This window comes from Amborella trichopoda, chromosome 3 (assembly GCF_054954075.1).
Source record: "Amborella trichopoda isolate Santa Cruz 75 chromosome 3, AtrichopodaSantaCruz75HAP2 v2.0, whole genome shotgun sequence".
Lineage (NCBI taxonomy): Eukaryota > Viridiplantae > Streptophyta > Magnoliopsida > Amborellales > Amborellaceae > Amborella > Amborella trichopoda.
Window position 1 is genome coordinate 12266281 of NC_142338.1, and position 26894 is coordinate 12293174.

Below are 26894 nucleotides of genomic sequence, written 5' to 3' on the forward strand. Positions count from 1 at the left end.
CGTGGACGTAGGCACCATTACCAAACCATGTATATGTGTTGTTGATTTTTTTCCTCTATCTCATCACTATATTTTTTATTGCAAATTCTACATCTGCGAATAACATACACCATGATAATTCATCTTGTAGGTGCCTAGTTAAGTCATCAACAACTAAAATAAAGAGGTATTCACTTAATGCTGATCCCTGATGTATATTTATTATCATTGAAAACTCACTTGACTCTCCATTAGTTGTTATGTACCAACAAGTAAAATGTATCCTTAACACTAAAAGTAAAAGGTATTAATTGCATAATATCCCTTTTGAAGCAGTGCTAGATAATAGAAAACTTGAGTGTTGAAGTTTCTGTAGGGCCTAAACTTAATGAAAACAAAATAAAGCCTCATCTCAAATCCTTATCTGCAAAGTATTTTCAGCAATGAAAATATCTATGATGGCTCTAAAATCAATTTCCAACACCAACAATAGAATTTGAAACTAAAATGGACACCTATTTTTCTAGCAAAATGGATAATTTAAATAATTTGTTATAATATACACTATTTTTAGAGCTTGAAATCCTAATTTTTCTTCCGTAATCATAACGTTTCAATCCAAGATGATCTATGTAAAATTTTTCCAATACTTAAATTATAAATTTCGATGAGTTGTAAGGTGAGGCTTTAATAGGGCTGAGGCCCTATCAAACCATTTTCCAAATGAGTGCCCCTTACGTTCTCATTGGAATGATCTGCGCAGTTATTTATCGGCAACAATATATCGTTTTAAAGCTCATACGGACCGTTATTTCTTTGGGCGAGTAAGGTGAGAGAGAGAGAGAGAGAGAGAGAGAGAGAGAGTTTTTACCTGCTGGTGCCGCTGTTGCGGCGGAGGAAGCTGGAGCGGCGGCCATGGCGTGGTATCTCCGTTATCAACCTCCTCTCCATGTTCTATAACAAACTCTGCTCCACCCTTCTAACAACCATCAACCCTAAGGTCGTCCCTCTCCCTCCTCACATAAACCCTAATTTATTTTCTCTCTATTCTCTGCGTCATCTCCATCCCATACACTCTCCCAGATACCTCTCTGTCTCTCCTCACATGGCTCAATTGTTGCTTGGAGAAAATAACGGTTGCTCTCTCTCTAACCCTCTGAGTTTCCCTTCTCCACATTGTTGCATTAGCAATAATTGTTATTCGGAAAAAGAGGAGGCTGGGTCTCTTGGTGTACCTCGTCCATTGTGCATCAATGATGGGTCTACAAGGTCCGAGAGAGCGTGGGCCTATTGGAAGAAGCTTGGAGAGCCAAAATTCATTGTTGCTCCAATGGTTGATAACTCGGAGCTCCCCTTTAGGATGCTCTGCCGCAAATATGGTGCTTCTGCTGCTTACACTCCCATGCTCCATTCCAGAATCTTCTCTGAGAATGGAAAGTACCGAAGGGTGGAGTTCACAACCTGCAAGGTATGGCTCTGCAACTTGAAAATCCTCTGGTTCAGAGTTCTGGTAATTGTTTTTGACATTCAATCTGGATTGCTCTAGTTTGATTGGCAATTATGCTTTGAAACTGTGGCTACTTCTATAGTACCAGTAGAATTGGTAATTAAGTCTTTTATCAGTTCAGATCTAGTATCCAAGAGGGAGAAGGAAGCCATGATTTTTGGGATTTAAAGTGCCTACAGGGTTTGTGGACGTAATATTAAAAACTGAACAGATAATTATTTCAAAGATATTCTCAAAGAAAATTATTTCAAAGATATGGATAAGGGAAATTTGAATAGAATGTATGAATTCCTGAGCAGGACTTCTCTTTTGGTACTGAAGTTGTTCATTGTCAGCATTCCCATTTGTTTCAATGATTATATTGGTGATGATTACATGTCTTTGAGATGATTTTTTGGCGTAATTATCAAGAGTTTAATATTAACAATTAATTGAGCGTTCAAACAAGTGAGGGCAGAGGGCAGAGGTCATAGATACATTCCTAGGATTAGGAGGTCGGAAGTGAAAGAAGATAGAAAAGGATGAAGATAGGAAATGCTTTAGGACCATATGGTATCCCGATAGAGGTCAGGAAGTGCATTGGGGAGATTGGCATTGACTGGCTGATGAAGCTGTTCAACAAGGTATTCAGAACAAAGAAAATGCCAGACGAATGGAGGAAAAGTATTGTGGTAACTATTTACAAGAACAAATGAGACTTATAAAATTGTTCAAACTATCGAAGGATCAAGCTTATGAGCCATACTTTGAAGCTCTGGGAGAGAGTGATTGAGCAACGACTAAGGCATGAAATGAGTGTATTTGAAAATCAATTTGCTTTTATGTCAGGAAGGTCAGCAACTGAGGCAATTTTCCTACTTAGGCAACTAATTGAGAAGTTGAGGGTGAAGGGAAAGGGCCTCCAAATGGTCTTTATTGATCTAGAGAAAACTTATGATTGAGTACCTCGATATTTGATTTGGCAGGTGTTGGAAAAGAAATGAGTCTTCAGACACTACATCGACTTGGTGATAGATATGTACGATGGGAGCGAGCGCTAACTAGTGTACGAATAACTAGTAGAGAGATGAGTGAATTTTTAGTGATAATAGGCCTACATCAAGGGTCATTGAGCCAATACCTCTTTGTCTTAGTTATGGACAACTTATTAGATTCTTATAGGATGAGGTACGGTGGTGCATGTTGTTCGCAGATAATATAGTTTTGATTGATGCGACCCGAAATGGCGTCAACACAAAGCTAGAACTTTGGAGGGATGCTTTAGAATCCAAAGGTTTAAAAATTAGCCGGACTAAAACAGAGTATATAAAATGCAAGTTTAGTAATAATAAAAGTAGAGACGAAGTAGTAAAGATTGACGGTCATGAAGTACAGAATAGACTGCACTTTTGATATCATGGGTCGATAAATTAGGAAAATGAGAGATTGAGGAAGATGTCGCACATATAATTAGAGCGAGATTGGCAAAGTGGAGATGTGCAATTGGAATTTTATGTGACCGCCTCATACCAATAAAAATGAACGGCAAGTTCTATAAGATAGCTGTGAGACCAGCTTTGCTCTATGGGGCGGAATGGTGGGCGGACAAAAAATAATATACCCATAAAATGAGTGTAGTGGAGATGGATGTTGAGATGGATGAGTGGTAGGACACAGATGGATAGAATTTGAAATGAATACATTCAGGAGAATTTAGGTGTGGCACCAATAGGCAATAAGATGAGAGAGAGTAGACTTAGGTAGGATGGCCATTTGTGGCGCCGACCAAGTACAACACCTGTTAGGAGGTGCAAGTTTGTTTAAGTGGAAGGACTGAAAAGGACAAGGGGTAGGCACAAAAGAAGGTAGTTGGAAGTAGTTTGAAAAGATATAGGGACCTATGGCCACAATGAGGGTATGACTTTCAATAGAGCAGAATGGTGGACTAGAATTTGTGTAGCCGACCCCAATTAATTGGGAAAAGGCTATGGTGATGATGAATTGAGTGTTCAAACATGACAAACAAAATGTCAGCCACTTTTTCACTTTCTACTTAATAATGCTTGGACCTGTTGAATGAAAATTATATTCCTTGCTCTCCTGAATTTTGAATTCCTTAATCTCACCTATGTGTTATTATTTTCTTCTCTCTCTCTCTCTCTCTTTTATGATGTCTGATATCATGTTATTAATCCTTGTTTTCAAAGAGGGACACATGTCATAACATATTCGAACTACGTATAAAGTGAACACTTTAGTGCTAGGGACACATGTGACAATGAGATTTGAATTCATGGTAAAGTGGTTGAGGGAATCATGGACGATCATTCTCTTCTCTCTTCACATGAAGGAGAGAGAATAAGAGAGTGAAACACTTTGAATGGCACACATCACCTAGGAAACATTCTCTCTAAATTTGCTTTCTAAGAAAGCTTGATATTTTTTTTCTCTCTATCTTATCCTATTGTGCAATGGCTCACATTACTCCTCCTTACAAAGAACATTCTAGACTCCAACCAAACGCAAACTGTGCATTCTAGATAGGACTCTTGAGTACCCCATTTGGAATCCATTTCTCATGCAATTTGAAGCCTCTCAAATTCCTCCCTAAGCCTCTCTCATAGCCTCTCCTAGCCCTCGTGACACTCTCTCTTCCCCTTCCTCCCTTTGGCCACTACTGCTCCTAGGTCAAGATTATCTTCATGCAAGCTCGCTCTTACGGGGCGCTTTGCTAGCCATGTTCTTCTAGCCTCCATGCCACTTATAGTCCTTGCTCTCAGCCCATGGACATCAAGATTTGAGGTCCTTTGGTGTCTCATAACCTTGTTTCTTTAAGCCCTCATTTTGGATCCCATTACCATAGTCCATGGTGTAAAATTAGCTTCAATTTCTCTCTCATTGCACGTCTTCTTTAGTTGATTTCAGCCCTTTTGTGTCATGTTGTTCTCACCTTAGAGTGGCATTGGATGCTTATTCTTCTTGCTTCCCAATTCCAAGCAAAGTTACCTTGATCGTTCTATCTAAAGGTGTGATCCGGTATGGGGTGTACAAAGTTCCATTGAGGTAATCCTTGGGCAACTCTACTCTTTTGACGTCCCATGGTTATCTAGTCTCTTTTTATTTGGTTTTTACAGTGTCTAAGAAAACACCGGGTTACATGGTTTAAAATGGAGCTTACCATTATTAAAAATACAACTTAATACCAAAATGTAAGACGTCGTTCTTCCTTTTCATCATGTTGTTGCTGGTTGTTGAATTTGTCTTGACAATTCATCGAGTCGATTTGACCTTGCTAAAGTGAGAGTCTCCTTCACCATCTTGATTTCCTTTAACATGAGATCAATGCAATAGGCAGCGCACGGGGTCAATACCTTATGTTTCCTTTTTTCCATCAACTTTGACCCCGTAGAAACACTTGCCTTGGCACTACCTGTAATAATCTGAACCACACGCTGCTCTGCCACTCCTTGACTATCTGGTCCAATAATTGTGTTGAGAACTTTGCTTCTTTTTTTACCTCTATGACCTGGACAAGAAGGCTATTCTATGTGGGCAATAAAACAAAAAGTTTAGACGATCTTTTTGATTGACTTTGTCCCACCAACTATCACTCATTATGATGACGCCTGTTTTTGGCCAAGTTTCATGAAAATCTGCAATTCTTTTCTCAACATGCTTAACCTTTTCATCCAAGATTGCCCCCGCTAAGCTCATATGCTGTAGGGAGCTTCACTCTAGGCCTTGCATTTTGAATTGCATTGACCATAGGCCGGCAATATGGGCTGTTGGTTGCATTGAAGGGGATCCTTTCATCATAGAACCATTTCCTAATGGCCTTGTTCACTATGTGCCTTGCACATTTGAGTGCGCCTTTGAGGGTCATTTGTTACGACCTAGGCTTTGAGAGGAATGGGTCTATGCAACTCTGAGCCATGACTTATGTAGTTCTACTGTGTGCAACTCTCCTTGCCTCCATGCCCCACTAGTTCTCCTAGACAAGCCAAGAGTAGTCTCCTTTATATCTAAAGAGGTTGCCCCAAGACGACCCCTCTGGCGTATTAGACCTGGAACTAGGTGCCCCTACGCTCCCATACATACACATGATGGGCCCTGCATACATACTTGCACCTGCCCCACTATACATGTGCATGCTGTAACCACCATGCATACCCATCCTGCTCTTTCCACAGTGTACTTTCTCCAAGCTTGCTCTCATCGCGAGCTCCACGTCGAGTTTGAATTGCTCGTCTAGACCCATCCCAGTTGATGGCACATAGAGGCTGCGATCTTGTAATCTATCTTCTATTTGACTATCTTCTTACCCGTATTAACCTTAAGAAGACCATCTTTTTTTTGGGTAAGAAGACCCTCCATCTGCTTCTTCACGTTACTGTGGACATTTTGGCACAAAGCATCACCCCCCAACCGCTGCTAAGTGCTGTTTGAACCGATTTACTCCACTATTTATAACCCTATGGCAGTAATTACAAACAATCTTGTCTTTCTTGTTTGGATCATATTTGATCCCATGCTGCCATGCATGGTCTTCTTTAGATAAGGACATGGTGAAAACTGTTAAGAATGCAAATGGTCTAAAATCATATTGAAAATTCAACTTGAAAATTAATAACTAGGCACATGAGAAATTCAATTAAACAACTGTAATATTTACTAGTTTTGAGCGGTTTTCTAATGAACTCTAGTACTGCTTTGGGCTATACTGGCCATGGTATTGGCAGGTTGTACAACTTTGCTGTCGGGTTTTGATGACACTAGATTTAACAAGTTGAAGTTTTTTGAAATAATATATGTTAATTTAGGGAGTTAGGTATTCAATTCGATGTTATTGTACTTATATTCTTGAATACTTGACTTTGTAATTTCTAATTACTTTTCATTTTTCCTTTAATTTGATGTAATGTATAGGGCTTGCAACGATTTACCAATGCAGTTGTGAAACAATAGCCCCGTAACCTTCGATGTCTCCAAGATTTAGGAGTGGAGAACATAGCAGTTACAACTATTGACCTTTGGGTTGCTTGCCTAGTATCACTGAAGCTCTTTCATAAGAAAGAGGCCAACAACTCTTCAAATATAGTCTTCTTGGATCTCTTCAACTCTTTTAATTTTATTCTACAGATCCTAAGAGGCCATGGTATAAAAGTTTTCATATCTTCCTTGCTAAGAAAGTACTCTAGGGAAATAATGACTGCCTAAGTTTTTTTGTTTCATACTCTGGTCTTAACATAACATCCAAGTTTTTTTGTTTCATACTCTGGTGTTAACATAACATCCCAATAAAATATACCTATTTAGTTGCATGATGAAATGTTGGAGCCAAAAAATATTGATATCTAAGTTGTCATATAAATGGTTATGGACCCAAAAATATTGAGTTCCTAACTTAACAAATTGAAAAGTTGATAATGTTTATAGCTGCATTTGACTGTTAAAAGATTATTGTGTGGTGAAGAATCTCGCTTAACCTATGATACACTTTTTTAAAAAAATCATGAATGACAACCATTTTAATGACAACAATTTTACTTAAAGAATCATGAATCATGAGCAAATGTGGTTTGTCTTTGCTCCCCTTGACTTGTCCGATCCTTTCATTACCTTTCTTGACTTTCAGCTTGACCAGCCTTGCAATGTTCCTTGGTTGCTCCTCTCCTCCTTTAAGATCAACCCTACCCCTTCCCTTAGCCTTGTCTACCTTTCCCCTTCTTGTTTGTTCCTGGTCATTTCCTGTGAGTCTTGTCTCATTACTGACATTGGCAGCTTCATCCTCCCTTCCATGCATCAAAGCTTGATGCTTGTGTTTCCACTTGTTTCAGGATGCAAAACAAATGGTGGTTCTTGTATCACCTCTATGCTATGTTGATACTCCCCCTCAACACTCAGTTCATCCTTCTCTGGTTGACCACTTACACCTGGTCACATGGGCCAAAACACATGTTCATTGAGTAGCTACTCCACTTCATACACTGAAGAGCTAGTGGTACAACCAACTCATCAGTTCCTTATTACCTATCCCTGTCAGATTGTTTACAATCAATCCCAAAGGGTGTGCGACTTACCTAACTGGCATGTGATATCGTTCAGTCCCAATTGAGCTACTCCACTTCAGATACTGAGGAGCTCTAGATGCTGAGGCTCCACCTTCCTCAAGCATTTGTCGCCACTTGTCAAAGTTGGTCCCATTTAAAAGAAAAATCACAATGAGTGGCATGCCTTGCCTCACCCTCATGTGACATCACTACTGGAGAACATGAGTGACATTTCCTGTGTACTTGCTGCCGACAATGCAAAAAATCTTCCAAGCCCTGGGCATCACTTTTGTCCTCATCTATCAGTTCTACTTTATGGTATCCGATACTCATGTTGCTATTTATGATGTGATGATCATATGGCCAGAATCAGATGCTTGGTTTGCACATTTTCCTCTCTTTTGAAGCTCTCCATATTTGAGGATCCATCTCCTGCGGTCCAATTGCCTAGACACGTTGATGCTTTTCCACTGTTCCGACAAGGATTGCCAATTGTCGGAATTTCAATTCGACATACCTGCCTCTTTCTCTTGGACACCTCCGACTCAAGCACGTAATTCACCCCCTTTCCAGGAAATTCGTCCTCAGAATACACCTTTGTTTAATAGAACCCCTTGATCCCAATCTCTGTCCAATATCTTTTGTCCCATCGTCATTGTGTGACCAGTTATTGGAGCCAAGTTTCCAAAGGCTTCCCTACCATGCCTAACCTTTTGCAGTCTTACCATGATTGAATCTCCTCGATGGGCTCCTGAGCAAGCCTCATGTTCTTCCTAGTAATCTTGACCTCCAGTTTAATCTTTTGTGAATCACAATCCCCATCACAGAATCCTTTCCTCAGCTCCATGTTTTTTTGCGTATTTGGTCACTTGGCTATATTAGTTGTGTTTACATATGCTATTCGCCTTTTGTGTAGAAGAAAGTAAAATGTTGTTAACCGGTAAGAAGAAAGGAGCAAAATATGGTTCAAATGTTAGTAAGTTTCTTTTACATCTAGACTCACCGGCCATCTTTTGAAGATACATTATTTACTCTCTTTTGAGCATTCCTTGAGTGGTACTTGATGGTTAGATGATATAAAACTTGGCTGTCCCCATCAGATGAAAATAGGGGCTTCATAGTTGCTATAGATCTTTTTTTCTTATCCGAATTATACTCATATGGACTTGCTAGGGACTTGAAGTTTTTATGCCTCTATGAATTAATTTTGAGATCTCTCTGGTTTTGAATTGTTTAATTTCTGGGTACTGAAGCATTTCGTTGGTCAAATTCTACATTCATTTCCTTCTGAGATGAATAGCTTTAACAACTCAAGCATTATTCTAGATGCATCCCATTCGACCATCAATGTAATTCATTTGAACCTATGGATTATGATTAGTACTTCAGTTGGAACGAATCAGACATAATGTATCAGTTAATTATATTTATTGTGAACATTAATGTTATATGCAGGAGGACCGTCCTTTGTTTGCTCAATTTTGTGCAAATGATCCTGACACATTACTGGAAGCGGCACGGATGGTCGAACCTTACTGTGACTATGTAGACATAAATCTGGGGTAAGTTTTGTGGCATGTGCTGTACATTCTCTTTTTTTAAATTGCAATATGCTTTCCTAGTTAATTTATCTTAAAGAAAGAGGAAGGTGTGACAAAAAGGTTACCACTACAGAAACTCTGCCAATTGCACGAAAAATCAATGACAGCGTGATTATGATTGCTTTAATCCACATGTGAACATGCACAAAAATTAATGACAGTGTGATTATGATTGCTTTAATCCACATGTGAGCACTATCAATACTTATATATGTGGACCCCACAGCTGGTGATCTTTGGTTTCTTTCCATTTGTCATTTGAGCATTCCATGAAAAGCTTAATGGTACATGTTTTTATTAACAAGAATAAAACTTTTATATTAATTATTAGAGTTGATATAAGCAATTTGTACAAACATTGAGGGGACATTTGGCAATTAGAAGTTTTGACTAAAGAATAAGTGGTGCATGGAGAGAGAGAGAGAGAGAGAGAGAGAGAGAGAGAGTCGAAAATGAGGAGCTGTTGCCGTCTACCCCAACCCCTCAGCTGGAATCAGATCTATGACCTTTATCCCAAAACCTGTCCACCACCACCAAGTACTCAACATCCCCACTTACCCCGCCCCCCTTCTTTCTCCCGGAGAGTCAAGACTTCCATTTCGGAGGTTAAACAATCTCTGAAAGCCTTTTACTTCCAGGTGGTTGCTACCACGAAAACAACCACCAGCCCTTCCGCCACCTCAGCTCTCTCCGGTGGGTATCCCCTTGCCACTATCCCTTCTCCGTTTTTTCCCTTCTGCATCTTTACCCCACCTGTGGAGACAGAACAACTCAAACCTGAACTTTTGTCATCCCTGGTGGGAAAGTTCCTACTTAGATGAGATGATGTCAAAGGAATTGAAAGATGGGCCCAATGCCTTTGGGGGGAGCCTAAACTTACTTGCGATTGCCTTTCCAGTGGCGACTTCCTCTTTTCCTTCCTATCGCCAGAATACGCCCTACGTATTCATCTCCACAAACTTCAAAAGGGCCACCTGCTTCCTCTGTACCTGGTCTCCAAAAGAAGGGTCTTTTAGGAAACAGAGAATCTGGCTCACCCTGGACCACGTCCCCCTCCACGGGTGGTCTCTATCCACTTTCAGGAGAATCGCAGAAGCCCGTGGTAACTTGATTTCTATTCATTGGAAATCTCTAGAAACTCTCCCTCTTGGTTCCATCTGTTTCCTCCTAGAGGTTTTGGACACCAGCCTTATTCCAACAATTATTTGGCTAGAAGTAGAAAACCTCTACTTCCTGGTCTCACTTTCATGGTCGGAGGCCTCCCCCCCCTCTCCCCACTTCCCTTTGGAACCAAATCAGTCGAAGGATGACTCCTCTCAGCCTTGGACCACAGTATTGAGGAAAGTCTGCCACCCCAGGAGGCGTTGCCGGCGGCCTCCCCTCGATCTGGCGCCCCTTTGGGTGCGCCACGATGACAATCCTCCCAAATCACAATAGGCAGCCATCTGGCGACCATGTGTCGACAGCCTTGGTTAGACAAATATGAGGGGTGACGTCAGTGAGCCGGCAAAGCAGCTTCAAGGTGCTCCCCACTTGACAGACTCAAGCTCCATAGGGGCCACGCTCATACGCCCCCCTCATCGACCCGGCAAAGAAGTTATAGTCGACTGTGAACCCTCTCCCTCATCTCTATCTTTAGGCCACCACGACAGACCCGGCCCATCGTCGCAGGCACACATCCCTAGTCCCCAGCTAGTATGCTTGACACCTACGCCAACCGTCCACGCTCCCTTCTATTCCTCATCCTACCCAATTGTCACGTATCACCTCGCGTCGCCACCCCTACGCACTTGTCGACATCGCCTTATCCGCCCTTGTCCACGTCTTCTCTCCCGCCCACTCCTTTCTTGTCACTGTCGCCTCCATCCTTGCTCAGCCGCCCCCTACCTACCTCCTCTCCCTTGCCGTTTATCCAAGAGCCACCACTTCTACCCTGTCTTTCCGACGGCGACATTTGGCCTTCTTCCCCTTTAGCCATTAATGGACTCGTCTGGCCCCCTCTCTTTCTTCTCCCATTCTTATCGTCCCTTCAGCTGCTTCTCCTTCCCCCCTCTTCCTGGCACACCCTCCCCCACCACTCAGACTTTAGAAGCTCGCCCTGCCTCCACTTCCCTTCCTGCGAACCCTAATCAGGAACCCACTCTATCGGACCTGTACCCCCCTTCATCACCTAGCCTTTCTCAACCCATGGCGCTGCTTCCCTTGCCTAGTGCCGTACCCTCTACTCCCCTTCTCTCTCTGATGTTCTTTCCTCTTCAATCTGTAGAGGAGGTAGAACCTGCTGAGCCACTCAAGCCCGGACCACCTTTCTCATCCTTCTAGAATGGACAGACACCAGCTCCCTTATGGTATAGCGGTTGTACACTCCACGAACCCCTCTCGCCCAGACCCAGCTTTTATCTCGTCTCTACTTGTCCCTCACCTCTCCTATACCCCTCACCTGGTCCACATCTGTAGGGTCTGAACCTTGCACTTCCCTTACCCACCCCCTTTCATTGGCCTTAAACCTCTTTTGCATCCCCCCAATTCCACCACTTCCTTACCTATCTACCCCCCTCCTTCTACCCCCATCCTTCTACACTGGAACTCTCTCCCTCTTTAGCCCCTACCTTCACGCTTCTCCTCCAGCCCCCTATTTCCACAGTGTCCCATCCTCACCCCCTTCAACCTTAGTCCAGGGACTATTGACCTCCAGTCCTCTTATCTTACCTGAGTCACCCCAATATGACACGCCCACTCTCCCTTCTCACCCCTCCTCTTCGGCTTCCCCCAGCTCTATTAACTACCCCGCCCCTTCCTCCCCCTTCAACTTTGATCCACTTCCAGCCTTGCCTCCAGATCTCTACCCTATCAACCCTTCCCTTCCTCTGGGTGCGCTTGATTTCGAGTCGACTGAGGCACCAACCCTGCCCATCTCTCCCTCTTCAGAAAATGCTAACGTTGAGGAGGTCAACGGGGATGGGAAACACAGTGATAGGGACAGGATGAAGGAAATTTACCGGATCATGGGGTTCCAACACGATGGTCTTGAAGGACCGGCCCACAAATTTCTACTCGCAGATGCGCAAAGCTGGCTGAAGGTGAGAACCAAAGGACAAAGGACCTTCTCAACCTTTTCTCCTCAATCTCCTACACGGGACAACCTTTAAACGACTTCTCGGCACCAACCACTTCTCCATATTCGAGGAGGTTTGCTAGACTAGCGTCCTCCCCTGCCCCTACCTCTGAACCATGAAGATCCTTACATGGAATGTAAGGGGTTTGGGACAGTCGTCCAAAAGGGATGCTGTTAAGGACTTGACCTTAAAACACCTCCTTACGATACTTGCCCTCACAGAAACTAAACAACCAGAGTCCACCCTCCAACTCATTCGCCAGGTCTAGGGTACAAAACCTTGTCAGTGGTCTCTCTACCAGCGGATGGGGCTTCAGGGGGTAAATGGGTGATCTGGAACCCTTCAGAACACATCCTCCTCTCTTCCCACCTAGGGGAGTTCTCCGTCACCATATTTCTCTCTCGCACAACAGACAGTTTCCCATGGAAATTCTCGGCCATTTACGGCCCTAACTCAACCTCTCTCAGACCACGGTTTTGGGCAGAATTGGACCACGTAGCTTCCCTACCCCATCATGCTTGGTGCATGAGTGGGGACTTCAACATCACAAGATGGTCACATGAGAGGAACTCCAACCCCACTATCTCCCAGGGAATGAGGGACTTCTCGGACTTCATTTTCCGTAATGAACTCCTAGACATCCCGCTTCAAGGAAACCATTTTACGTGGTCCAACTCACCCCAACCATCCCTCTCTAAACTAGACAGATTCCTTCTTTCTTTGAATTGGGAGGAACACTTTCTAGGTTCTCATGTCATGGCCTTACCTAAACCCACCTCTGACCACTGTCCCATCCTCTTGAATACCCTAGTAGTTAGAAGAGGACCGAAGCCTTTTAGATTCGAATTAGCCTGGCTTCTGGAGGAATCTCTCCCCACCCTGATTCCAATGGTGGAACTCCTTTTCCAGCCAGGTTTTGGGAAGAGCAGGTTATAGGCTCCAACCAAAATCCAATTCCTCAAAGCCTCCCTCGAAGCCTCCCTCAAAGCCTGGAGCAAGTCCATCCTCTACTAAATTCCATCCAAGACCTAGATCGAACTGTGGAGTCGAGACCTCTGACAGACACAGAATCAAACCTCAGAACCAAAACAAAATTGGAATACTTTTCCATCCTCAAAAAAGAAGAACTATATTGGTACCAGAGGTCAAAAGTTAACTGGCTGAAAGTAGGGGACCAAAATACGTGCTTCTTTCACCGAATAGCTAATTGTCACAGAAAGGATAATACTATCTCGATTATCAAATTGGACAATCGATATTGGAGCAACCAGAGGAAATCGAGTTGGCCATTCTTGATTTCTTCTGGACCCTATATACTGCCCCAGCGGGTCCAAGACCGAGGATGATGACTCTTGATTTCTTAACCCTTTCGGAAGACCGGGCACTTTGGCTAAAGCAACCTTTCTCGGAAGAAGAAATCTTAAAGGCTATTGATGACTTCCAGACGGGTTTCCCATAACACCCTTTAAAACTTTTTGGGAAACTTTCCTTCTAAACTTCTTAAGATTTTTTGACGAATTCTTCCATCGGGGAATCCTCCACAAAGCCATAAACGCCACCTTCATAGCCTTAGTCCCCAAGGTCGAAGGGGCGGAGGAACCAAAGGACTTTCGTCCAATCAGCCCGCTCAATTCCTCCTACAAAATTCTGGCCTCAAGGCTACAACAAGTCCTTCCTTTAATCATCTCACCGTCACAGACAGCTTTCATCAAAGATAGGCAAATCCTAGATGGAGCCTTAGTAGCACACGAGTGCATTCACTCAAGGCACATGTCCAAGAAGCCTGGTCTAATCTTCAAGATAGACTGGGAGAAAGTGTACGACCATGTTAACTGGTCCATTATGGATGAATCAATGGCTAGAATGGGATTTCGAAACCTATGGAGAAAGTGGATGAGAGGTTGCTACTCTCATCCTCACTTCTTGATTCTCATCAATGGAACCCCTAAAGGTTTCTTCCCATCCTCGAGGGGGCTGCACCAAGGGGACCCACTCTCTCCTTTCATGTTCGCCATTACAACAGAAGTCTTCAGCCGTTCATTATCTCGTTTGTACCAGGAAGGTCTCCTCACTGGATTCAAGATCAGCCCTCAAGGCCCAATAGTGTTTCATCTGCAATATGCAGATGACACTTTGATGTTCCTTGATGCCTCCCCTGAAGAAATTCATAATCTGAGGCTCTATCTCAAATGCTTCCAAGTGGTTACAGGATTCAAAGTTAACATGGAAAAGTTAAAGATGATGGGAGTGGCACTCACGAATGCTGAAATCAGAGCGCTTATTCCAAATTGGGAATACAAAGTGGAGGAACTTCCCACAACATACCTAGGTTTACCCTTGGGATTGGGGAAACCAAAAAAGACATTGTGGTCCCACGTGATTGATACGGAAGGTTGACAAGCGTTTGGCAGGATGGAAAGGGAGATATCTCTCCGTGGCTGGTCGTACCACTTTGATAAAAGCAACCTTGGCAAACGCTCTGGTCTACCTCATGTCTTTCTTCCACATGCCAACCTCGGTGCCCATCCGCCTCGAACAACTTATGAGGAATTTCCTCTGGTCAGGACAGGACGAGAGAACCAAATACCACCTAATACCGTGGGACAAGATCTGCTTACTCAAACATCAGGGAGGGCTACGGATTAGGACCGTCAGAAAACATAACCTGGCCCTCCTAGGGAAATGGTGGTGGCGCCTAGCCACTCAAACAGATTCCATCTGGGCTTAAGTTTTATGCAGCAAATATAGGATTTCGGAAGAAGTTTGGGTGCCTGAGAGGAGGCAGCATAGTAGAGCTTCAGGAGTGTGGAAGTCTTTCTCCTCCTCCCCCTCACAGTTCAAAAAGTTCATCATATTCCATCCTAGAGAAGGAACAAGAGTGCGCTTCTGGTTAGATTTCTGGCTAGGACACACCCCCATAATGGAACTTTGTCCCTCCCTTTACTCTCTTGTCTCTAACAAAGTCTCTACCATTGCAGATGAAATGGTACTGTCAGGAGGCCAAAGAGTCTGGAACCCCTCTTTCAGAAAAAACCTCTTAGCAGAGGAAACTAGCCACTTCCTGTCACTCTCGGCAGTTTTACATTCCACCTTCATCTCTTTCCAAGGGAGGGACTCCATGGTATGGACTCTAGCCCCCTCTGGTACGTTCTCGGTGGCCTTGTTTTACAAAAGACTCATCCAACTCCCCACTTACCCTCTAAATCCTACCTCAGTCCTTTCTAAGGTTTGGTCCACAATTGCCCCTCCCAAAGTTCAGACTTTCAACTGGATTGCTTGTTCTCAATGGGCACTCACAGTGGACCAGCTTCAGAAGAGAGGGATTCCAATCCCCAATAGATGTGCCATGTGCTTGAGCGAAGAGGAATTGAATCCACATCTCTTCATCCACTGTGAGCTAGCCCACAACCTTTGGAGTCAACGTTTGCAGCTATTTGGTTCCCAATGGGTTACTCCACCGGCGGTCAAGGCCCTAATTTTCTCGGAACATGCGTCACATTGGCCGAAGGCTAGAAGAACTTTATGGAAGGCTGCAATTGCTGTGTCCATATGGGTGATATGGATAGAAAGGAATGCGAGAATATTCCAAGGTCACAAGCTCCAGGTACGATCACTCTTCCACGAGGTTACGACTCTAGTAACATTCTGGGCATCCAACCACAGGGTGTTCTCAGGCTTTCAGCGAACACCTGGGGAAAACATTTTCTACCACCATCCACGAAAGGTGCAAAGACCAAACAATTGGTTGCCACCTCCGGAGGGCACCATCAAGTTCAATTTCGATGGTTGTTCCCTAGGGAACCTCGGCCCTTCAGGAGCCGGAGGTGTCTTTAGAGACCACCATCGCAATATCCTCCTCACCTATTATGAACATCTAGGCCACATAGATTCTCAATACGTCGAAGCCATGGCCCTGTTGTTGGTTCTCAAATGCTTTAACCATTCCTGGGGCTCACACCTGTTACTGAAGGAGACGCACACAATATTATATCCTAGGCAACCGGGACGACACCACCTCCATGGTACATAGCTTCGATCTTTGATGAAATTTCCTACATTTGCAGGGATATGCACATCTCATGGAAGCATATCTTGAGGACATGCAACGAGTTCACTGATCTCCTGACGAAAGACGGGGCGAGGACCCAAGAAGAAGACAATGGATGGTCCATCTCCTTTTTTTATCAGGACCACAGAAGACACACAATGTAGAACTTCCCATTATAATCCGGCAATTCTATAAGCCCAATTTTTTGGTGAACCTACTGTAAATCCTTTGTAATTGGGCAGGTTTATAAGCCCACATTTTGTATAGGGTCTGCTGACCATTTTTTGTTCCAAGAGACGCGTCTAGAGGGTTCTCTCGGATTATCACACATATGTATCATAACTTCTCTTAGCAATACAAAAGTAACCTTACTAAAAAAAAACCGTTTTGACTGAAGAAGTTGAAACTTCTAATTCACCATAGCTCTTCCCATTTGTCAATGTGAAGAGCTCCAATAAAAAATAGAACAAGAAATCTCCGTACCCCATGGCCAGTCCCAAGCCAGTCATGTTGGTCCCAAGCCTGAAAAAGGAGGGTTGTGTTAGGTTGGCAGCCATTGTAAAACTTTTGCCACATTTGTTTCATGAATCCCAAATAGTTGGGATAAGACTTGGAAGAAGATGATGATGATAGAATGGGGTACCACCAATTCCAAGTATGGGGGTCTGACTTGAGATTCCCCTAATCCCAACTTCTCAATTCATGTGTGAAATAAGCGTCAGACCTTTCTAGGTTGATGCTTGGGGCCGCTTGAGCTTGAGCACTTTCGGGTTGCTCAGGCCCCTTAAATTTGCAATTTCCTGAGCCATTATGGGCTGGCTCGAGCCCCTCTAGAATTGCAATCTCGTGGGTCAGGGCATTGCATGTAGCCCTCATCGTATCATGTTGAAGAAGGAGTTGATCGCCATATTGGCAGATCTGGGAATTTTGATTTTCATAAAAAATTTTCATTATTTGTTCGTTTGATAGTGCCTCATCCTTTACTCTCAATTCCTCCTCTTCCCTCAATTGAACCCTCAAAGCCTTAGAAGTTGTTTGACAGGGTATATCTTGATCGTCGTGGCTACAATGACAAATGTGATGAACTGAAAGGTCCAAATGAGATGCCTTTTGAAGAAATTTCTAATCTCAGCGTAGTTTATCCTAGTCATCTCCTTTGATAACTATATATTTAACATAGAGAAGTGGTATATCGAAGAGTGTATTACAAGAAACGAAAGTCAGCTATGCTCGGAGAATATCCCTTGATTATGAATAAATTATATTGAAATACTAAAGAGTCTGGTTCCTGGGTCCTTCTTGAGTCCCCAGGGAGCTGTGTTATGCTGGTCTCTCTTCTCTCTCTCTCTTTCACACACACACACAAACACACACCACACACACACACACACACACACGAAGCAAGTCTCTTCTCTCTCTCTCTACCACAGATACACACACACAACATGCACACACCCACATCCATCCACCCACCTACCCATCCACCCCACGTACACACACTCACATGGAGCACGATGATATGATGGCCCTTCTTTTACACACTCCGCTTCTCACCCTTAAACATACTTAGGGAATTTTTTTTTTTTTGGCTTTACTAGCCCGGGTCTTGATGGGACCCTCCCTTTTATGACTATCATAAAAATAATTATTATGGTTGTAAGGACCGAGCTCTTGCATGTTACAAAATGATTTATGCAACTAATAGTCTTGTCGCCCCTACCTCACATGAAGGAGTCTCTCTCACACACACACACACACACACACACACACCTGCATCTGCACACACACATATGAAGCAAGAGGATATGGCAGCCTTTCTGTTACATTCTTGCATCTCACTCTTAAATATCTGCAACTTCACTCTCATCACCTTGTGGTGGCATTTCCCATATCTTGTAGGTGGTTTCTTCTGCCTCATTAATTGGTGAGGCAATCTTTCGATTCTGGTTGTGTGCAATTTCTAATCTTCTGTAGTGTTGTCAACCCTGTGGATATTGGAGGATGTTTCATCATGGGCTCATTGATTCCTTTCTTGTCGAGTTACCCAAACTAGAGTTGGCAGAGTCTTAACAAAGTTCTAATTGTAGATTTGTTGTACTTCCCATTGAAGCTCTTGGATGGTGTGGGTGGATCTCCACCTAATTGCTTTCCAAATATCTCTTGTGAAGCTGTATTTTATGAATACCTGTTCATAGCCCTTCATCTCTCCTTTGCCAAGGACGTACTACAATGTGACCCCCAATCTTTGAATCCTAATGGCTATATGGATGGTAATAACATATATAGGAAGATTATTTATTCAAACCCCTTTGGTAGGGCATGTCCTCTTCTTTCAGACTTCTATTAAGAAAATTATGTGCCAAATGCACTTTCAAATTTCAGGGTGATACTTTGCCAAGAAACTGGGGAATCATAGAGGGATCAACACCTGGTCTAAATGTAGCTTGTCATATTCAATTCCATAGTCCTGATTATAGCTCTTGGTGTTCTATTATGTTGATTAACTAAGTAGTCTGCTTTGTATTTCACCTTGCAAATGGAACAATAATGAACAATATCTATTTATCAGAAAAGAGAAAAAAAGAATGATATTCTAATTTAGGCTATCCAATCTACCTCAAGATTCCTTCTGTCCTTACCCTCCATCACTACCACCGTCCAACAGGTAGCCTTACTTCGAATGCAGTGTCCCCAACAAGCTATTCATTCCCATAACTCCAAATGATCAACCAAATGGATGGGTCAGATTACAACAGCTGTTATAACCAGAGAAGCCCTGATTCGACAGTAATGGATGTTAAGATCGTCACATACTTGGATGGCCACATTGAAACCATACAAAGCCCGAGAACACTAGACTCGGGCCCCTAATTCTGACACTTCAGCAGAGCTGAATGTACAAGAAATCCTGATGGACGGTGATTATCAATCCACGTCTACGCCCAGTTTTTCTCTTTCCTACACTTAGTAGATGTGGCATTATGCTGGCCATCTGCCTGCCCCAACCTACACGGCCAGATCCCACTAATAAAAAACAAAAAAATCTTGTCTCCCTTAAAGTTCTTCATATCCTCTCTGTTCTCTCTCCACGATAGAGATGAATGGCCCAGATCAACTCAGATTGGGCATCATACACCATCTGGATGGCTTCAGTGCTTCCAACCCTGGCAAACCTAAATTTGGGGATACAAATGTCTACATGGCAGCAGTGCTGAAACTGCCAGAAATCAAATGGCTGGATTGGATCTGACCATGCTCCTGCAACCACATCCTCTCTCCTCCATGGAAACACTCGGCTATTGGGCTGGCACAAGTATCTCACCCAATGATTCCTCAGGCAATGCCAAACTATCCGATGATTCTTTTCTCCTACATTCTTTTCTTAATCTCTCATCGCCTCGCCCTTTACACTTTCTATACCTCTCTCTTCAGTCATCTCTTCTCCCTCATGACCTCTTAATTTCCACCTATTCACCCCTGCAGCCCCTGAATTTGCTTCCTCACTACCCTCTACCCAGTTTTCATATATTCCCAACTCGTCCTCTTTCTTAAAATTCAGGGGCACACCCCCTTGTATCATCTTCGAGCCCTCTCTCTCTTCCTTACCCCTTCCTCCCCTCTTCTTCCTTCTTCCTGCTTCCTTCTTCACCCCCTCAGAGCTGTACAGTATCCATTAGTGCCATCCCTCATACTTCTCCCCCTCCTGCTCCTCCATCCCGACCTTGCCTCTGCCCTCTCTGTCTTCCCTATCCCCTGCTTATCCCTATCAATCCATAGAGGGGAAGACAACTTGTGGTCTCCTCACAACCCTTACTATTAGTGTTAGCCCCACCTCCTCTTGACCCAATAGGTCTGACAATCTACATGTAAGTGACTTTCTACCCTAACCCTTCCGTCAGCCCTTGAACTCCTGTCTATTGATTAGGGCTGATGGATCCCAAACTTTGCTCAACTCCCTAGATGGTGAATATGGATCCTTTTCCCGGTGGATTCAGATGAAATAGAAAGGAAAGGTTGAAGAGTTGACGGGAAGATTGACAACTGCTGCAAGTGATGGGTTTCGAGTATGAGGGTCCAACTAGTGACATCAGAAATGCTATCTGGTGCGGTGCAGTAAATGTAGGTAATGGTAGAGTTTTGAGTGAGTAGACAGATAATAAACCTCTCTTGTGACATTACCTACAATAATATCAAAGTCCTCTGAGAACCCTTGATCCTTGCTCTTCCACCTTCGGAAAGTACTGCCCCTCATGCTTCCCCCTACATTTGGTTGCTTCATATTCCATACCCCCTTACCTATGGAACTTAAGGGGATTGTGTGACCCTGCATAAAAGAGTTTCTGTTGGCTTACAGTACCGGCACCTATCTGATATCTTTGTAGTTACAGAACCCAAGCTTCTTGAGCCCTCTCTGCTCTGGGCTTTTCAAGTCTGGGTAGAAGACCATGTCCATAGGAAGCTCTTCTTGCCCAAGGAGCTTCAGGAGGTGTTTGGGTTGTCCATGACCCATCTGTTCTCAATCTCTGCTTAGCACAACAATGATTTATCTTTCGTATAATGTCCCTCTCTAGCATTTCAGACAGTGATGTTAAGACTGGACCAGACACTCTGGTCCACACCAGTGGCCATTCTGGTCGGGTAAAACCCTGTGGACTAGAATATCCATCAAACTGGTGGACTGGCCTGTTCAACCAGTCCAAGCTTAACTGGCCATTCCCGATATGGCTTAAACAACCAAGAAGACTTTCATTTTTTTTTTTTTTTTTTTCAAAATTAAGTCAAAATCTGTCATGATTTCCCTTTTTTTCCTTCGAAATTGAAATAATTTAGGGAAGTTTGTTCTTTTTATATTTGGATGGTTCTGGGTTTTAAAAAGTGGTTTTTAGAGAGAGATGCTTCAGCAATTTTTGCGCTGTGTGTGTGTATTTGAGAACCCCCAATTTCTGGGCCATACTATGGTGATTTTGGGGATTTCAGCCATATTATTCCCTAATTCAAGCCCCAAGTATGTTAAACCTTTTTTTTTTTTTCTAATTTGTTTGTTTTATATTTGGAAAAAATAGGAAAAAAATTCAGATTTTTAGGGTTGCGTAGGTTAAAACCAATGCAATAAGTTGTTTCTTCTATTTAATTCAATGGTTGTTTTTGCTTTAATACATTTATTATTGTCGGTTTTGCTTATTTGGCATCTTATATGCATTTATTTGTATGGATTTAATTTAATTCTGACTGGCCAGATTCTGTTGAGATGTGCTCAGTCAATTGTTTACGTCTGAAAAGGTTTCGAGAACCTGAAGCCTTGGAACTTATGGTCCTTCACCCAATTACGCAGAAATGAAGCCCAGTAACGACGTACCATCGAATATGAAATGTGTTAGTGGCTTTAGTCACAGTTTTTATATTTTTATTGTATAATTAGTTTTGTCATTATTGTTTTGCTGATTGGTAACAAAAAGGTTGTCATAGTGGAATTTAGAAATAGATCAATAATTTTCAAAACACACTTATTTTTGCTTTTTGTCCAATAATCAGAATTGTAAGTGATGCACTTACACATGTTCTTGAATTATGATTAACATATACCTCTCAGTCTACCCCGATGCCTACAATGTGTGATCTCTCTTTCCTCTTCCTACCCCAGGATAAGGCTGACTGTTTGGAGGGGCCTTTCTCAGAGGAGGACATCCTTAAAAGTTATCAAGGACCTAGGATAAGACAAAGTCCCTGGCCCTGATGGTTTCCTAGTTGCCCCATTCGACATCTTTTGGGACCTCATGCACTCGGATATTGTTAAGTTTTTCAATGAATTCCATGAGAGAGGTAGAATCCATAATGCTATGAATGCCACTTTCCTAGCCCTGGTGCCCAAAGTAGAGGGAGCTGAAGATCTAAAAGACTTCAAACCTATGAGCCTCCTTAATATCTCCTACAAAATCCTTGCTGAAGTCCTTACCTCCCACCTCTAAGAAGTCCCTAACTGGCATTTGTTAAAGAAACAAATACTAGATGGGGCCCTCATGGCACACGAGTGCATTCACTCAAGACACCTATCCAATATCCTGGGGATGGTTGTCAAGCTCGATTTAGAGAAGGCCTATGACCACATTGATTGACATTGATTGGTGACTACTTGATGAAGCCTGTCTAAAGTGAGGTTTGGTGCTAAATGGAAACTTTGGATCAAAGGGTGCAACTCGAGCCCATATTTCTCTGTTCCAAAGTAATGTAGCCCCTAAAGGTGTCTTCCCATCCTTGAGGGGCCTTTCCCATGGAGACCCCCTTCCCCCTTTCTCTTTACCCTGGTGGCTGAGGTATTCAACCAATCCATAGTTGGCCTCTGCTATAATAGAATCGTTGACGCTTCAAAGTTGCTAACAACGGTCTTGAGATTTTGCATCTACAATGTGCTTATGACACCTAATTTTCTGTGGTGCATTGCATTAGCAGATGCCTCTGGTTGTACGTCAAATGTCTTGCGTTGGCTACCGGTTTCTAAGTTAAAATGCACAAATCCAAAACTATGGGGGTACCTTGGAGCGCTAAACTGCCCTCGTGTGGCTATCTTAGTTTGTGGGTGAACAAACGACCTATTTTGATCTACCGCGTAGCTTCCTCGTCCAAGCAAGAAAACATATGCGTTAATGCACAACGGCTTTCGCACTAGCGCGCTCTTCCGTTGCTTGGTTCTTGCTATGCTCAAATCGTTGGTATCCCTCTTTCATCTCGCTCGCATGTATCTTAATCCTTAGTATAGTTCATGTAGCTCGACTATCAAATTGAACCAGAGGAAGAGACCTTTGGTTCGTGTGCTCAGGAATCGAGCGCTTGTTGTTAAACAGGATAAGGTGCGGCATTGATTCGATGCCTGCAAAGTACCTGGGGCTCCATCAGCTACGCAATAAGGAGCTAAAGGCCCCTATTATCAAAAGATTTGATTGGAGACTTTTGGCTTGGAAAGGTAGACTCCTCTCTTGAGCCAGATTCATCACATTCATCAAGGCCAACTTTTCCAACCTTCTGGTGAATGTATCAAATTTCACTCTTTCAAATGCCCCATTCTGTCGCTCTTTGCTGGAGAGGCTCTTATGAGAGATTTTCTCTGGTCAGAAATGGGTGACCATCAGAAAATCCACTGGGTCACTTGGAACACCATTGCGTAGCCCAAACACAAAGGTGGACTTGGTATTCTCAGTTTGAGACACTGCAACATGGCTTTGTTACGCAAATGGTGGTGGCTTTTTGCCACAGCCAGGCCATCTTTGGCAGTAGGTCGTCAGGCAGAAATACCACATCAATCATGTTGCTTGGCTAGCTTCCAACAGTCTTATTTCTTGACCATCAAGTGTTTGGCGCTTGATCACATCTTGAACACTTCAAGACCAACATCCATTTCAGTGCTAGAAAGGGCGGGAGGCTCCTTTTCTGGTGGGATACTTGAATTGAGACACAAATATACGAACAAAATATCCCTCCCTTCTCCTCCTGCAACTAACCCAGATGCTTCCATTTGGCAGTTCTTTTAGTCGGGGAGAAGAGTTTAGAGCCTGGTCTTTCAGAGATATGTACTGTACACGAGCTCACTGCTTTTGCCTCACTCTCAGGTCTTCTTTGGAACTTCCTACTGAGGGAGCAGACAGGATTGTATGGTCCCCTTCCACCTTTGGCCTATTCTCAGTGGTTTCTGTCTATGCGATTTTGCTCCAAGGCCCTTCCCCTTCCCCCCTCTTCCACACCCCGCCCCTTGCTCACCTAGCCACAGCTAGAAGAGCTTGGATGAGCATAATTCTGCCAAAAACCAAACTGTCTGCTGGGTTACTCTACCCGAGAAGGCCCTGATGGTGGACCAACCATATTGAAGAGGCTTCCCTCTTCCTAATCCCTGCCTTATGTGTAACTCAGCAAGGAGACGAACTACCATCGCTTCCTGTATTGCGATGTGGCTGGTAGCCTTTGGGCCAAGTTGCTACAAAGCTTCAGGTCATCATGGGTGCTTCCTTAGTCATCACAACAACTCTATCAAGCCTTCTCTTTTCCCCCCTATGCAAGGGCAGGTATCTTCCTTTGGTGTGCCTCGTTGGCAGACACTTTGGATCGCAAGAAATTACAGAATTTTCGAAGGGAGGGAGTCCAATCCCATGGCTCGAAGAGACTGCATCAAGTCCATGGTGATATTTGTGGGCCAAAACCATCATGGTCTGAAAATCATGACTTCTGGTTTCCTAAACAACTGGCAGGCGGATTTGGAATTCAGGCCACTACGGATTGCTCCTCCTTGTGAGAACCACATACATCGATCAAATCAAGCTCAACTTTAACGGTTGCTCCTTTAGCAATCCAGGTCCCACGGTTATGGTGCATCTTCAGAGACCACAATCACCACAGCCAAATCCGGCTACATCGGCTTTGCAGACTCAACCACCCCGAAGCAGTGACACTCTTAGATGCTATCAAGAGATTCAATTATGCTTGGGGCAGCTCTCTGGTCATGGGAGGAGACTCCAAAAACGTCATTGCATGGGCCTTAGCTGTTAGCACCTGCGCATTGCGACTGGAGCATATTCTTGAGCACTTTTTCTCTCTTTTCAGGCAAATTCACGTCTCTTTTCGACATACAGGAGGTGAACTCTAAGGCAGACTCACTTGAGAAGGAAGGAACTAGATCACAAAATACTACCAGTGGAAAGTGAAAACACCCGAGCAGTTTTTGAGCTAGGTTCCTGCAATTTTCTCTCTTGGTTTTTCAGGGTTTTTTGTGCAGGGCCCCAGACTTTGCGTAGTGTGCTATTTTAGGCACCGATTGTGTATATGGCCTCAAGTTAAGCCTCTGTTGTGAAGAACGGTGTTTACACTTACGATAATAGAAAATACAGAGTCAATTTTTCAAAGTGAAATGGAGAATGTGGCTTGGCCGATCCGACCTAGAAGAGTCCGAGGGCATTTCTCGGTGGGTTAGCATTGCTGTCTTTCCTTTGTCGGTGAGGCAGGCAGGAAAGATTATTGCGGAGTCATGTCGTTAAGAGAGCGCTACCACTACACTCGCTGGCTCCACACATTACTGTTGGGCACAATAGAGTTAAGTTCAAGGGCTTCTTGAGTAGTGGAGATAGAGGTAGGATCCGCATTCAAATCCACATTGGTGTCATCAGCAAATTGAGAAAAATTAACTTGCGTCTCTAGCATGTGTTTGCTGATTTAATCGTGACGGATATTTTTCCATCACCTAATCAACAACTGATGTAAGAAATCTGTATTGAATTGCTTATGGAGGAGTGTATTTGCAATTTTCAGTTCTAGTTGGATTGCCTCTCTCTCTCCCCTTTCTCTCTCTCTCTGTGAGTTATATCTTTTTGAGTTCCATACTCTTTAGCTTATCGGCATGTATGCTTGCAGGTGCCCACAGCGAATCGCCAAACGGGGAAACTATGGTGCCTTCTTAATGGACAACCTCCCTCTTGTGGAATCGCTTGTGAAGAAGCTCTCCCTCAGCCTCAGTGTCCCTGTTTCCTGCAAGATCCGAATCTTCCCCTGCCTCAATGACACCTTGGCCTATGCGAAGATGCTCGAGGATGCTGGCTGTTCTCTTCTTGCTGTGCATGGCCGAACAAGAGAACAAAAAGAAAGCAGGAGTGCACGTGCTGATTGGAATTCGATCAAAGCTGTTAAAGAAACCCTCAGTATTCCTGTCATAGCCAATGGCAACATACGCCATCTCGAGGATGCCCATCATTGCATGGAGGAAACGGGTGCAGATGGGGTCCTCTCGGCTGAAGCTCTCTTGGAGAACCCAGCTATTTTTGCGGGGTTTAGAACAGGAGAGTGGAGAGGTTATGGTGGAAAAGAGGGCGGATTAGATCAAGCAGATTTGGTATTGGAGTACTTGAAGTTGTGTAGGAAGTACCCAGTGCCTTGGAGGATGGTGATATCTCATGTGCATAAAATGTTGGGGGAGTGGTTCAGGTTGCACCCAGATGTCAGAGAGGAGCTCAATGCACAAACCAATGTCACCTTCGAGTGGCTTGAGAATATGGTCCAAGGCCTCAAGGGGCGTGGAACCAGGCTTCGGCTTTACTTGCATATACCCGAAGGGTGCCAGGAATGATTGAATTATCCTGTACCTCTAGGACCCTATTTGCATTTCAGTGGGTTGGTCTGGTATGAGAAGTTATGGGAAAGAGTATATTACAGCTTCTCTAATTCGTGAATCTTGGAAGTTAAAACTTTTGCAACGTAATTTGGGAAAAGAGGATGTTATGGAGAAATCTCCATAGGAATGATTGAATTATCCAGTCCCTTTGGGATATTGGACGTTAAATTTTTTGTAGGAAAAGAGGATGTTATGGAGAAATCTCCATTCTTGACCTTTGGAAGAGGTACTTATGTGGCCGATTGATTCATGGAGCGTCTATGGATGTATATTACTTTTTAAGAAGTTTAATCCTAAGGAGATGATAATTATAAAAAGAATGTTCATGAGCACTATTTTCATGGGAGGGATGGAGAAGACGGTGTTGTTTTCATAATTGTCAACAGTGAGCTTCAATTGGCAGTTTGTTTGCATTCATCAAATGATACTAGCCCTTTTGGGGTCTACTAGATTTAGTGCTTTATCAAGCA

At 43.5% G+C, this 26894-nt stretch overlaps 1 protein-coding gene across 1 annotated transcript; it reads left to right on the forward strand.

Annotated features, from left to right (window-relative positions):
* The first annotated feature begins 797 nt into the window (after positions 1-797).
* Positions 798-26741, forward strand: LOC18432595 (FMN-linked oxidoreductases superfamily protein). Its single transcript, XM_006842698.4, has 3 exons — positions 798-1447; positions 8971-9077; positions 25671-26741. Exons 1-3 carry the CDS (start codon positions 929-931, stop codon positions 26377-26379), a joined length of 1335 nt encoding a protein of 444 aa, XP_006842761.2. The 5' UTR covers positions 798-928; the 3' UTR covers positions 26380-26741.
* The last annotated feature ends 153 nt before the right edge of the window (positions 26742-26894 follow it).

Bases quoted from the DNA above. Each gene is read 5' to 3' on its own strand.
- LOC18432595 (XM_006842698.4), top strand. From the start codon at position 929: ATGTTCTATAACAAACTCTGCTCCACCCTTCTAACAACCATCAACCCT. The intron at 1,448-8,970 runs GTATGGCTCTGC...TGTTATATGCAG, and splicing joins TGGAGTTCACAACCTGCAAG to GAGGACCGTCCTTTGTTTGC. The intron at 9,078-25,670 runs GTAAGTTTTGTG...GTATGCTTGCAG, and splicing joins TATGTAGACATAAATCTGGG to GTGCCCACAGCGAATCGCCA.